We start from the raw sequence: 14,444 nt of genomic DNA, 5'->3' as shown, positions 1-14,444 counted from the left end.
TAGTGGGGGATGCCCTTTTCTCTACCCTGCAACCTCTCTCCCACAGAAGAGACGTTGCGAGCCTATCCTTGTTTTATCGTTATTTCCATGGCAGATGCTCGTCTGAACTCCAATCTCTGGTACCCCCTCGCCAATCTTTCATGAAAAACACCCGTCTAGCTGAATCCACTGTGAAAAATTTCCCCCACTCTATATCTGTGCCTAAATCAAAACGCGGATTCTATGAACAAAGCTTCTTTCTTAGAACTGCACGCCTGTGGAACTCTGTTCCGTCTGCCTGCTTCTCACCGGACTACAACTTGGATATCTTCAAGTCCAACGTTAACAAATTCCTAATGAACCGCCCCCTTAAGTAAACACTTCATCAAATCTCCACACTAACGTAATGTACTTGCAATAACCCTTATCCCTGAGTGGCTTCCGGGCCTTGATAAGTGGTGATCACTGTGTAAAAAAAAAAAAAACTCATACTGGAGTTGGAGACAGTTATTAGCTGTATTTTTTGCTTACATTTTTAAAGTTTTAGTTGTTCCACAACTTTGAGTAACATTCGGCGCCATTTTTAATAAGGGGGATTTACAAAACTTAGAAGGCATTGATAAAACCTGCAAATAAAATCAGTTTAAAATATTTTAAAATACAAAAACGTAGGCAGATAGGTAGTGAAAAGTAACATTTCGTTCTTGTGGTAACAGTTATCTATTGAGAAAAAAATTTTTTTTAACCCTGTTTCCTCTGTTGGAAATTATTAACAATTGCCAAGACGCTAAGTGTGGAAGAGCACGAGAAAAACTGTTAAAACAACATTCAAAGTATGTGTCAGTCATTTTTTTAACAAAACATATTTTAACGAAGGCTTACTGCTGTAAACCAGGAACACAAATACTTAAGCTAAATTGACACTTTCATTTTACTCTTTTTTATGATTTTTTTTTTTTTTTTACTTTAAATATTTGCATTTTTATTTTCTTATTTCAGCTGTACATCGTTTTCTTGAATAGCAATTGACATAAATTTTTCTGGTAATTTTATAGTTTCTCATCAAAAAATGGAGAAGGACTGTGGCTTCAATTAATCGTCTATATTTAAGCGTTATATTTCGGAACCATTTATATAAAAAAAGAAAAACAATTTACTATCAGATAATATTTTTTTCAATTATATTGTAAAAATAATATTCGTTTTTTTTATTTTTGTTTTTTGTTTTTTTTTTTTTGCTCCAAAATATAACGAAGTACAGCCTATTTAAATAGCAGACGATAAAATGACGTTACAGTAGTCCGCCATTTTGGATTAGAAGCTACAAAATTACAACTTGTCTTAACGTTATAAAATACATATCCTCAATCTAAACAATTTGTTAGTACTTCAAATTATTTATTTACAGTTTCAATTAAATAATGAATGCTTATTTATCTGTTATAAAATATAAATTAAAGCCTGGTTCTTATTGGTTCATAATTTATTTTTACCGTTTTTTTTTTTGTTTGTTTTTTTTTTTAATAAATTGCTTTTCCTCTTTTTAAAGTAAGACTTGTACATGTAATTTATATCAGTCACGTGATTTTTATTCAAAAATACCAGGTAGAAAAAAAAACGCGTTTTTTTTTTTTTTCAAATTTTATATGCAAAATTAAAGAAAAAAAAAATTGTTCGTTCATGAATATATTCATTATTCATTTATTCATTAATAATTTCTTCTCATAATGTTTTCCAATTTTTGTTCTGAAATAATATTTAAATTTATTCCTTTCTTTCTTCTCTTTCTCTGTCTGCTCTCACAAAAGGCCCTGATGTTTTGTGTGAGAGTAAATCCGGACTTATCCAAGGTAACAGGTTTACAAAAAAGGCTTATTTGTTGCAAATATAGTGTTTTTGATTGTTTAATATTTATTTGCCATTAGGTTTCGTTGTTGTTGTTGTTGTTGTTGTTTTATTTTCATTTTTCTTGTTACTACTGTAGTGTTTGATGTTGTTGCATTTTTTTTTTTGTTACTTAATTTTTATTCCATTATTAATTATTTGCACTCCTGTTCCAACACATCTTTGCTTGGTGGTTGTCAAGAATTGCCCTCTTTATTACAAAACAAATTTTTTTTTAAAAATCTGTATGACTTACGCACCTGTGACGGAAGGAAATATCGTATTCCAAAAAATCACATCAATTGATCAAGTAGTTTTATCTTTTTAAGAAGAAAATCAAATTTTATGGCTAACCAAGGAACAACCGTTTCACAACGCCATTTTAAAAGAGTCTGAAAACAAGGGAGATTACTCAAAATAATTCAAACTTGCGAATTTTTTGCTGTAATGCCGACAAATTCCCATTAATTACTTAAAATTATTTTATTAATACAAAAATAAAATTACTTAATCAGTTGAAGTGATTTTTGAAAGACGATATTTTCTTTCCGTCACAGGTACATACATCGTATAGATTTTTCTTCATTTTTTTAATATAGGGAAAATTCTCGACAAGCACCCTTTTCTTGTTGTTAATAGTTCTGCTGCATTCTTTTCTTGTTATTGATTCGTTTCGTTTTTGTTTTTTTATTAAAAAAAATAAACGTTTATCTAGTTCAGAATAGAAACTGCACCATTTTTTTTAATTTATAATTTTCTTTAGAAATTTTAAAAAGAAAGTATTTAATTTTCTTTAAAACCTAAAAAAAAATTCTTTTAGTTTTATTTAAAAAAAGTTTTTTTTATTTATAATTTTCTTTAAAGATTAAAACAATGACATTTTAGTTTTCTTTAAAAAATTTTCTTTCAAAATATTTTCTTATATTTTTATATTCATCAAGTTTACAACCCAATTCCGGCAACTTCGTGCTAGCATCTTCCAGCAGATTACATAAACAACTGGAAGATGCTGAAGTCAAACGATTAATTCAAAAGAATGGCTTACTATTTATTAACATGGGGAAACGGGGGTGGGGATCACATTGATATAGCGTGTTGGAAGTTATTTTCCTTCCTTTTTTTAAATTTCCATTTAATGAATTTCACGCTTTCATTGAAATTCGTTGTCTTCTGACAGCTGATTAGATAATCGCTTTGGCATAGTCCGGCTGCTTTTGTAACTCGTCGGAAGATAACGACACAAAGTTGCCGGAGATTAGGTTGTAAACTAGAGAAGCACCATAGTTTTTTTTTTTTTATTTGTATTGTCCAACTATCTTTTTTTTTAATCTTTCAAAATATTTTTCAATTTTCTTTTAGATTAAAAAAACATTTTTTCCAAATATTTTCATTTTCTTTTAAAATTATTTAATCTTCTAAAAATTATTTAAATAACTTCCTTGAAAAATTTTAATTTAAAAAAAAAAAAAACAAGAATCAAATTAACGATTTTGGCATTCAAGAACGATTGCAGGATCTTGTGCAGAATAGTGGATTTTGAAACAAACGCATTTCAGGTGAAAACATTATTACGTACTTACATGTCATGTCAAAATTAGTATGAATTAAAAAAAAAAAAAAAAATTACAAAAAATTATCCAGCAAAAAAATAATCACAAGTAAAAATAAGATTGATTTTTATCATATGTTTTAATGTGGAAGACTTCTATAAAACCTAGGGGAGATAACTGCAATCGATCATTTTGACAAGACTAACTTATCTCCCTTGCTTTCAAGTTGGATAATTTTTCGTCATTTTTGGAATTTATAATAATTTCCACATGACACGTAAGTACGAAGTAATCTTTTAACCTGAAATGCGTTGGTTTCAAAATCCACTGTTCTGTCCAAGCATCCTATTATAAACCAAACAACATATTCAAAATGTAAGTATTTGATAAAACAAAAAGTCTAATCATTTTATTTATATAAATTAAACTACCTCCCACTCCTCTCGTTGCAAATGGTGCTACTAGATCAGGCTATCTGAAGATACTGGCTTCCTAACTTAAAATGCACCAAACGTGTATGGTGTTTTTTTTGTTTTTTTTTCTTTTCCCTTTGCAAAACTCAATCATATTCTATAAAGTCAAGAACAACAATAGTTCTATGCATTAATTTCGGCCAACTCATCCTCTGGCCTTCTTCAGGTGGTTAACCGTGACGGGATAGAAATGCTGAGTTGTGTAACTATATCCCCAGTAATTACTGCCTTCCATAGTTGTTGTTTTCTCACCATGCTTTGGCCAACTAATCCTCTGGCCTGCTTGGGTAGGACTGAAACCGTTATCGTCAGGCAATGCTCACCTGGAACCATAGATACTCAATATCTCTATCCACTGCACTACAGGCCCCGAAGGACGATGAAGGTTGGATTGTATGGTCTTATAAATCCAATTTTATGTCCTTATTTGGTCTTCCATTGTCGGTTCCATACCAAATGGTATTATTCCTATCCAGAAAGAGGCCAAAGTTGGGTGAAACAACAACAACAAAAACTATGAAGATGAGGATAACAGTCTGCAAAATGAATGGATGCACAAATCACGAGCTTCATCTCAAGGGATTAAAAAAAACAAAAAAATAACCATAGTTCTCGACAAAACAACCAAACTAAACATCATGCTTAAATATTTGAACATATAAAGAAGTTGTAAGCTTGAAAACTTTTTACTGCATTAAATAACCCAAAAAGCAGTTGATATGCCGCAAAACAAAACAACTAAACGCTCTCGTCTCGAAATAGTAAAGAAGAATAGAATTCAATAATCGATACTACAGATCAAAGATACATAAAATCGATGTTAATATAAAGTTTGTTGTTCGTCTTTCTTTATGAAGAATTCCAGAAACAAAATCTAAAATCAATGCAGCGTCTATTCCCAGATGCCACAAAATTATGGATCAAAATATAGTCCTATTGTTGAAAGTTATTTTTGGTGTGGAAAAATAAGCATTTATGAACTCCAAAATTATTATTTAGAAAACCATTTTATGTTACTTTTATTATTCGGACTTCAGTCTTATCTGCGCAACATTTTGGCTGATCTTACGTCTGACTTTCTTTGGGTGTACCCTATTGAACTCGAGAATCTTTTCCTCGAACTAGGGAATTTTCATGAAATTTCTAACAGAACCTTTTATTTAATCCATGGAGGTAACATGCTCTTGTTCTGTCTGTGACTTAATCTCTAACAATTTGTATTTGTATTTGTATTATTATTGCCTACACTGAGGATTGAACCATCAACCTCTAGAAGAGTCTAAGTTAGAACTGAATTTTAGCAAGTACTTTTTACGTTACGTCATGGATCCTTGCAAACAGTAGTCTGAATAATCCAAATAACACATACTAGCGGGACCTGTGGAAAGTCCACGGTAGACTCGTGTAATATAACTGAGGTTGGTATTCTGTAGATGTTCAGTGTAAATGGAGGCGCTCTGATATTATTGTAGCTCTTTTGTTAAAACTGCAAAAGTATTTAACTCAGCTAGCAAGGACGCTCGGCATAGCCTGGTCATAAAGTACGCTTAAATATGATATTTTAATTCTTGCAGATTTCGTATATATTATTATAGAGTTAATGTTCTATCGATTTTTATATATTTTATATTTGCGTTTTCAAACGTAAGAAAAATATATATCCATATGACTTGGATGCATCAGCTTGAATCGAAACCAAAACTTATGAAGAAATATATGTATGTGTGTGTATAAATTTTTTTTAAAATTTGAGTTCCTTCAGCTATAATCGAAACTAAAACTTATGAAGAATTCTTGATAAAATTATTTATTACAAGAAATGGAAGTCCATAACATTTAAACGACAGTCACTCGGATGTAAGCGTGACACAAAAAATAAATAACACACACGCTATCCTATTAATATATAGATAAGGACACAAAGGCATCATTAGAGCTGGAATGCCAGATCTCAGTCAAAGTGTTCGACCACATTCGTTTGGTGAAATATCTTGGTCCAGCTCTAATGATGCATTTCTGTCCTTGTTCTCACTCGGATGTAAGCGTGACACAAAAAATAACAAACACGCTATCCTATTAATATATAGATTATCAACCCTCATCTAAAAAAAATCAGAAACATAATCATTCTTAATTATAATTAATTTAAAATGACGCTTTTTAACTTTAAAACAAAATTCCCGCATAGTTTCTAGTCAAGCTCTAATTTTTATTTTAAAACATTGTAGATCTCCGTATCTACTTGTGCCTCCACAAGGGCAGAGTTAGACACAGGGTTGATCTTTAATGTGGCAAACCCAGCTCTCCAAACTGATGCAATTTGACTTGCAACAAAAATATAAATTGTCTCAGTCTAGAAAGACCTTTCCTTCACCAACCAACGACAGAATAGATGAATTGTAATACCAGAACAGACACTACACTTTTATCCTAGCCAAAGGGCGACACTTAAGTTTTAAACTATATTTTCTTTTGTTTCTATCTACTTGCCTCCCCACGAGGACAGAGAGTTAGACATAAAGTCATTTTTTAAATCGAGTGAAAACCGAATTCTTCCCAGGTCTGCCATGCACTCTAAAACCTGTGATGTCCAGGCTTATTCATGCAAGAGTTGGCAAACTGTACATGGCCAAGCCACATGAGATGGTGAGCATAGATGGCATCTAAAATCCAACTAATACTAAATCTCTGGTAGGACATTGTTGAAGGGATAATTTCATTTAATTTTCTACCACACCAAGACCTGATCATCACGTGGGCATTAGACCAAAACCATTACAGATCAAAAGCGTTTGGGTCCATGTCTGACAGCTATACAAGATGGTGGAGTGAACACAGATTGAAAAGACTTTGCCCAGAGTCCTAGAGAAATATGCCAAGACGTAAGGATTAGCAACAGCTTCCTGAACAATAATACAACAGTTGGCAAGGTTCTTTTTCAGAATTCAACAAAGTCTTTTTTAATGTACGTACCCATCACGGAACAAAAATGTCATGTTCCAAAAACTATGTAAATTGATTAAATAATGTTGTTATCTAAAAATATAAAATTATAATAATATTTCGCAGCCATTACAAGGCTTATTAAGACAAACACACTGAATTATCTCCCTTGATTTCTAAAACGTGGCGATCTGTCTCGCTTCCTCATAAAATTTTAGTTTAAATTAGTTTTAAAAAATACTTGATCAGTTTACGTAATTTTTGGGATATGAAATTTTCGTTTCATGACGGGTACGTATTTCATAAATATTTTACAGTATTTTTGGTTTTTAATTAGATTGAATTCTAGACAAGTACCGTAAGCAATGATGATAGCACGTTCAATATTAGCGCGCAATATTTCGATTGAATGTCTTGTTTTCGAAATTTGCTCATTTAAAGAGAGACTCAATCGAAAATAAATAATAAAATTCAAAATGGTGGGATGTACAAAAAAAAAAAACTAGTCAAAATCCGTTTGAAAATGAACATTTAAAACCCCTAAAAAAAAAATCAAACGAAAGTTATTAAACTAGTAGAGCCTCCGTCGCTGCTGCTTTTTTTTTTTTTTTTAATTAGAAAAGTTTAATAACAAATAGTCAATAATGGATTCTCCCTTTTGTAGATAGTTTTTCCCAACAAGATTTTTAATATGTCGTTTGTAGAAATTAAAAACTAACAAGAAAAAGAAAAAAGAAAAGCAAAAAGATGTCATACGTTCGTTTCCCTTGGTTTACGCTAGAGTACGAACAACTAAAGACTTATCTTTTAAAATTTGACTGTCAATGGTATTCAGGTCTGTTTTGAACGATTGTCACATTTAAAATTGATGCGAACAAGTATTTTTTTTTTTTTTTTTTAGGATATTAAGATCTTTGTTATTCAATGTATTCTTTATTGTTTTCACTGGTGGCCATAAAGATTTAATTTCATAAAACAAAAAATATGACTTGTCTGCAACAATTTTAAATGTGATATCGGTTCAAAACAAACCTGAATACCCCTCTAAAAGGCAACTTTTAAAAGATGAGGCTTTATTTGGTGTCCTAGTGCACATTAAACTTTTCCTTAATTTGGACATTCCATTTCAAGGATTTGAACATACGAGATAATAATAGATTTAAATTGACTCAGAGAAAAACAGACAAGCAAAACAAAACAAAAACATGAATTAGAAAATTAATTAAATATATATATAGTATAACCCAAATATAATAAGTGCCCCCCCCCCGAACGGTGGCCGCTTATATACGGGTTTCTTTTATATCCGGGTTTGGTATATTTTATGCACTTTAACACAGGCTTTAATTTGGGGGTCATAAATCTCTCTTATACAGGGGCTCTTATATCCGGGTTACACTATATATATATATATATATATATATATATATATATATATATATATATATATATATATATCGCAAAGATTGCAAACTTTGCTGTCGTATAAGCTGTATCGCCTGAAGAGATCTCTAGTAACTAGCTAACCGAAACATGCTCATGACTGTGTAGCAACATATTACGGCTTCTGTAAAAACAAATAAAGAGTATAAGAGCTCTAAAAAAAAAATAAAAACGATCTATAAAAATTGGTAATGCATAGTTATTTTTACTTTTGTACATTCTAATACATGACTGATACATTAAAGATCGAACCACAATTGGAAGAGGATATTAGAATTTTAATTATTTCTTTTAATTGATTTATACAACTAGTACCTTTGAATGACAATATTTGAATAACTACAAAAAAATGTGGCCCGTTGGGTCAAACATTTAATTCTAAGGTAGATTATTTGAATCAAGAAAAATTGGGTTTTCAAAGCCACGTGGATTATTTTCAATAAAATTAAGAAAAAAAATCTACATTTAGTCTCTTTTTGTTATTCTCTCTTTTTTTCTCTTTCCGTCTACAAATGCAGGTAAGATAGTATTACTATTTGTCGTGATATTTTCTTTGGTTTATAATAGGCTATTTCAAAGTTTCATAGTTAATTTTATTGCATCTGACTGTTAATAAAAAAAAAAGAAAGTAACGGGAGCGAGAGTGATAGACACCCTATGAGGTCAAATAGCATATAGTGAGGAAGATGGTTGTGAGATCTATTGAAAATTAATAAGAGATGAGTCACTTGGTGAGTTAATTGCAACTTACGTCTAATTAGAACAATAAAAATGAAACTGTTTTACTCTCAAAACTAAAGAATGCTTTATCATGTAGTTTTGTGCGTTTAAATGACATAATAAAAAAGACTTCGAGAAACAAACGTTGATTAATTCAGCTTTAGTATAATAATAGATATTCTGTAAACCTCATCAAATGATGCTTCTTTTGAAATTTAATTAATTAGTTGAATTAATTCAAATCAAAATCGCATTTTTTAATTAAGAGTTTTTAAATCGCTTTTTAGTTTTGAATAGAATAAAAAGGTTAATATTTGGCTCATGAGTTCATTTTGAAACATGAGAAGTTGACTCTTAGCAAAACACGTGTTTAAGTTTGAAAAAAAAAACTGTCAAAGTTATTTAGATTTATTCTGCCATATACTCGTTGCAATTGTCTTTCTAAAGACAGCTGCATTTTGAAAACTGGGATTGTTAAAAATAACAACTGGTTATAGCTGTAACTCCACTGCCGTCACAGGGTCAAGATTGTAAAGTCAGATGAAGCCTGTGTCACGAAGTCGGCTGAAGCCTGTGTCACGAAGTCGGCTGAAGCCTGTGTCACGAAGTCGGCTGAAGCCTGTGTCACGAAGTCGGCTGAAGCCTGTGTCACGAAGTCGGCTAAAGCCTGTGTCACGAAGTCGGCTAAAGCCTATGTCACAATGTCAGCTAAACTTTGAATTACAAAGTCAGCTAAAGTAAGGGTTACGAAAAAAGTTTGTCACAAAGTCAGATAAAGCTTATATCACAAAAGTGGCCTAAAGTGTTGGGTCACTAAGTCAATTATATTTAGAACAATGTAGGTTAGGATGATGAGGTCAGACAAAGTTTGGGTCATGAAGTCCAACACTGTCAAGACAATGAGGTCTGACACTGTAAAAACGATACTGTCAAAATGATGGTGCCAGACACAGTCAAAATAATGAGATCAGACAAAGTCAATATAATTATTCTTGACAAATTTCCTTGATTCATATTTGTTTGAATTCTCCTGCGTATCTTCAAAAGATGATCTGCGACTAATTTTATCTTTTGAAGTTTTATTCGCATTCACAGGGTCATTAGACAGAGATCGAGATGGAAATACTTCCACCATGGTGATACTAATAACGTGTGCCACCATTATCACGATTCATAATGTTAGGGAGAGTCCGTGTAGCAACAAAAAAAGAGAGTAGATGAACATAGCAATTTTCTCGTATGAAAATGATTGAATTTGTCGCTGTGTTACAATCATGCGTGAATGGGAACCCCAAGATTATAACAATTTTATTCTAAAAGATCCGTTTTGTTCAAGAACGAACATAACTATTGGTTATACTCATTTGCAACCTGAGAAAATGTAACACAAATTATAATGTTTGACCATTTTCCCAATTAGCAGCAAAATCCCACCCGTTCATTGAAGAAGTCCCAAGATGCTGGAAAATAGTTTCTACTTTAATAGCTTCTTTCCTGGGATCGCTTTCTTTGGAAATCTTTCTCTTGCTCTCTGTTTTCCATAACGTAGCAATATGTAGAAATCTAAATGTAATTTGAATAAATATTTTGCTACTTAATTCCCTACCCAGATACCCGCGCCCTCTAAATCTAGCTCTACCACAAAACGTTTCAGTTGCAATATGTCTCGTTTGGAGTGAACAAAAGTAAATAAAAAAAAAATTAAAACTTAATATACAAATTAGCATAACAAAAAAAACATACATAGTCATAAATAGTGACATTTATTTTTCTCTCTCGGAGAACAGTTCTTGTTAGGTGATTTGGTCACACAATGACCGATCAGCACCAAAAGTGCATTAATTTCATTTGTGCCATGATTAACTGCTTCAGACATTCGTATTATTTGGATTCATCAGACTACTGTTCTCATCTTGAGTGTGATTTTCACAACGTTTCGGTTGATGTAACCTCCGACTTTCTTCAGTGTATCTTGTCAAACTCGGAAATGTTTCTGTCGAACTCTGGAATTTGGACGGAATTTACTTCACGATTGTAGCATGCTCTTGTTCCATCAGCCATGACTGGATAGATGTCCTAGGTAATTCGCATTTGTATTTTTTGGTCACCCACACTGAGGATTGAACCTTCAACCTTCTGGAGAATATCACTTTTTACCATTGATTTTTCCACCTACTCTTGCAGACAGAAACATTCCCGAGTTCGACAAAATATACCTGAAGAAGGTTAGAGGTTACATCGACTGAAACGTGAAAATCACATTCAAGGTGAGAACAGTAGTCCGATGAATCCAAATAATACGAATAACTAATCTTCATCTCAAAAATTCAGAAAAGTTACTTCAGACATCTTTGGGAATCTCAGGGGTCTTTAAAGAGTTTACTGGAAGGAATGAGGAAAAACGTTCCCCTTTCTTGCTCCTTCCTCTGTCCACTGGACCACCAAGCATTCAGCACCCAAAAGAACTTTCTAAATTAATTACCACCTTCACAGACATTGTTCATCCTTCTCTACCTTACATCCAATGGTGTATGTCTCTCACTCCTAGACAAGGTTCAAAAGAGAGTCGCCAACCTAATAGGTCCTGAACTGTCATCTAAGCTTCAGCCTCTGTTCCATCGATGAAATGTAGCATCCCTCTGCCTGTTCTACAAGTACTTTAATGGTGAATGCTCCGAAGAACTGCAAGCACTTGTACCCCCTCAACGTAAATACCCCCAACAAACCCGACAAGCAGCAAAATCCCACCTCTTCACAGTTGGGATCCCTAGATGTAAGAGAGCCTTCTACTCCAGTAGTTTCTTCCCTAGAACCGCTAGACTTTGGAATTCCCTTCCGGGTTCCTGCTTCCTCAACTATACTGACATGCAGAAGTTCAAGTGTAACGTGAATCGATATCTTGCTGCCCAACTCCCCAGATAGTACCCCTGTAGCTTATGTCCCTGATAGTAGCCCCCTACATCAAAGTGGCAATGTGCCTTGTTTGGGGTGAAAATGTAAAAAAAAAAAAAAAAAAATGTGACCAAAATAAATACTACTGCTTTCATCTTGAGTGTTATTCTCACAACGTTTCAGTTGATGTAACTTTACAACGGAAATTTACCAAGTACTTTATCCACTACACCACGAGTTCTTGTAGACAAAAAAATTTTCCCGAGTTTGACACAATACACCTGAAGAAGGTCGGAGGTTACATCGACCAAAACATTGGAAAAATTATGCTAGTCCAGAAGAATCGAAATAATACTGAATTTTACAATAAGATTTATTATTTCTGGAATTTCAATGGAACAGACGTTTTAGAGATGTACACTAATAGCAAGTATTTTTTAAACAATTTTTTTTTTTTTAATTTAACCTTTTTTTGTTGTTGTTGTAAATCTAATTATTCGGCCTGCCGCTGTCAGTAGTGAATCCACACTTATTTTTTATTATATTTATTTTTTTTTTAATCCTGGTTTGAATTGTTGCTGATAGTGAAACTGTAGAAATTGTATTTAAAAAAAATATACTGACAAAAAAATAAATAAATAAATTAAGCAAAGCTGAAGTATATCTCATTAAAGCTTTTTTTAACTTGGGGGTCACCGCTTATCAAGGTCCGTTGGCCACTTTAGGATAAGAGTTAATGAGTGTTAGGTAGACAGTGAGAAAAAAAAAACGTGATGATCAGTAATGGTGAAACTTGTGTAGGGTTTAATTATATAAGAGAACGGCTAAACAAGAACTTATTTACATAAGACTTGAAAATGACCATGCTATAGTAAACTGGGAAGCAGGCCCACGGTATTGTGTTCCACAGATGGACAAATCTTAGAAAGAAGCTCTGTTCATGGAATTTGTATTTAGTTTCAGGCCTTGCCACAGAGTGAAGAAAATTGCTGATGGTTATTGAAGGTAGACAAATATTTGTTACGAAAGTTTTACACGGGGGGGGGGCATACATTGAAGCTTCATCGAGCATTTACCACAAAAGTAATATTAAAGCGAAGACAAACTCGCAACATCTCTTCTGTGAGAAAGAGGAAGCAGAAGGGTGAAAAGATCCTCGCCCATTAGATTTCGAAGATGTTTTTTTTACTCTATCAAGGCAGTGCAAAATAAATAAATAAATAAAAAATGGATTAATGATTGCTCAAAGAGAGGGAGAGCGGTGTGCACTTACCTTGCTTGCTAACCAAAAGAGATAGCATTGCCTTCTCAGTTGTTTTAAAAAATTTTTCCGTGTCAGGTGACAGTTGATCACATGACCATTTGGTTATTTAAAAGGAGATTTCTCTCCTGATGATATAAATTTTTTTGAATACATTGGTGGCTGGTGCCGGGAAGCTACTTCTTGATTACCTCAGCTTTGCTGGCAAGATATTTGTTAACTGATGTCACGTCGTGGAAGGAGGCAATTCTTCCGCAACCTTAGGTAGGTGCACATTGCTTCCTTTTCTCAACTGAGCAGTCATTGAATTTTTTAGGGGAAAAATTAATTTTTTTTCACAGCAGGAAAGGGTAGTCAGGAGCTTCACCCCAGATGTTGTAGCAGTACTCCATTTTAGGATGTATTTGGTTCTTGTACAGGTAGAGGATTGTGTCAGGAGTGAGATTGGGAATTTTCTTTCTCAAGGGTGGTCATACTTTAAAAAAATTATTCGTTTATATTATTTTAAGATTAGTCTTTGCATTTTATTTATTTTTTTAATTTCAATCTCAATTCTGGGAAGATTCTTGAAATTACCTCCCTTTTCGTTGTTTTTATTTTGGTTAAAAGATTGTCTCCCTTAAAAATAAATTGTTTTTTTTTTTGTTTTTGTTTTTTAAAGAAAGAAGTGAAATGTTTTAGAGCCAACATTTATTATAGAAAGAAAAAAATGTAATCATTGCAAAATATTTGATTAAAACTGATTTTAATTCATTGAAAAATATAAAAACATCTCTTTAAAAAAATTAATCAACAGCTAAGAATGGTTTCATAAAAAATAATTAATTTTCACTTAGTACAATTCAGTAGTGAAGAAAATCAGCCTACTTTTTTTTTTTACTTCTTTTTTACTTTTTTTTGCTTTTTTTTACTCTTTTTTTACCTTTTTTATTTTTTTTTAACTTTTTTTTACTTTTTTTAAACTTTTTTCTTTTACTTTTTTTTACTTTTTTAAAAACTTTTTTTAAAACATTTTTTTACTTTTTTTTTTAAACTTTTTTTTTTACTTTTTTTTGCTTTTTTCTTTTACTTTTTTTTACTTACTTTTTTTACTGCAAACAACATGAAAAATGATGCTTTCTTTTTAAACAATATTTGAAGATCGCATAAAAAATACAATTAATGTTGCAGCTGCATCTAACATGCAATGCACAAAACTTAAAAAATATCCATGCAAAAAAATATATATATAATATACTTACGATGCAAAAAATGGTAGTCACCAGACGATGTAATAAATGAACCAACAACACTTCAATA

General features: G+C 32.2%; 1 protein-coding gene across 3 annotated transcripts in view; it reads left to right on the top strand.

The window, feature by feature from the left end:
* LOC145239826 (proto-oncogene tyrosine-protein kinase ROS-like) overlaps positions 1-14,444 on the top strand; it is a 682,889-nt gene that overhangs the window by 443,188 nt on the left and 225,257 nt on the right. For all 3 annotated transcript variants that reach the window (XM_080103360.1, XM_080103359.1, XM_080103361.1), the window contains exon 10: positions 1,788-1,829. In XM_080103360.1, the coding sequence (XP_079959486.1) occupies positions 1,788-1,829 (42 nt within the window). The remainder of the gene's footprint in view (positions 1-1,787; positions 1,830-14,444) is intronic.

Source organism: Euprymna scolopes, chromosome 19, assembly GCF_053919585.1.
Source record: "Euprymna scolopes isolate OS-2025 chromosome 19, ASM5391958v1, whole genome shotgun sequence".
In the NCBI taxonomy this organism is placed as follows: domain Eukaryota; kingdom Metazoa; phylum Mollusca; class Cephalopoda; order Sepiida; family Sepiolidae; genus Euprymna; species Euprymna scolopes.
This window is presented reverse-complemented; position numbering and strand designations above follow the sequence as displayed.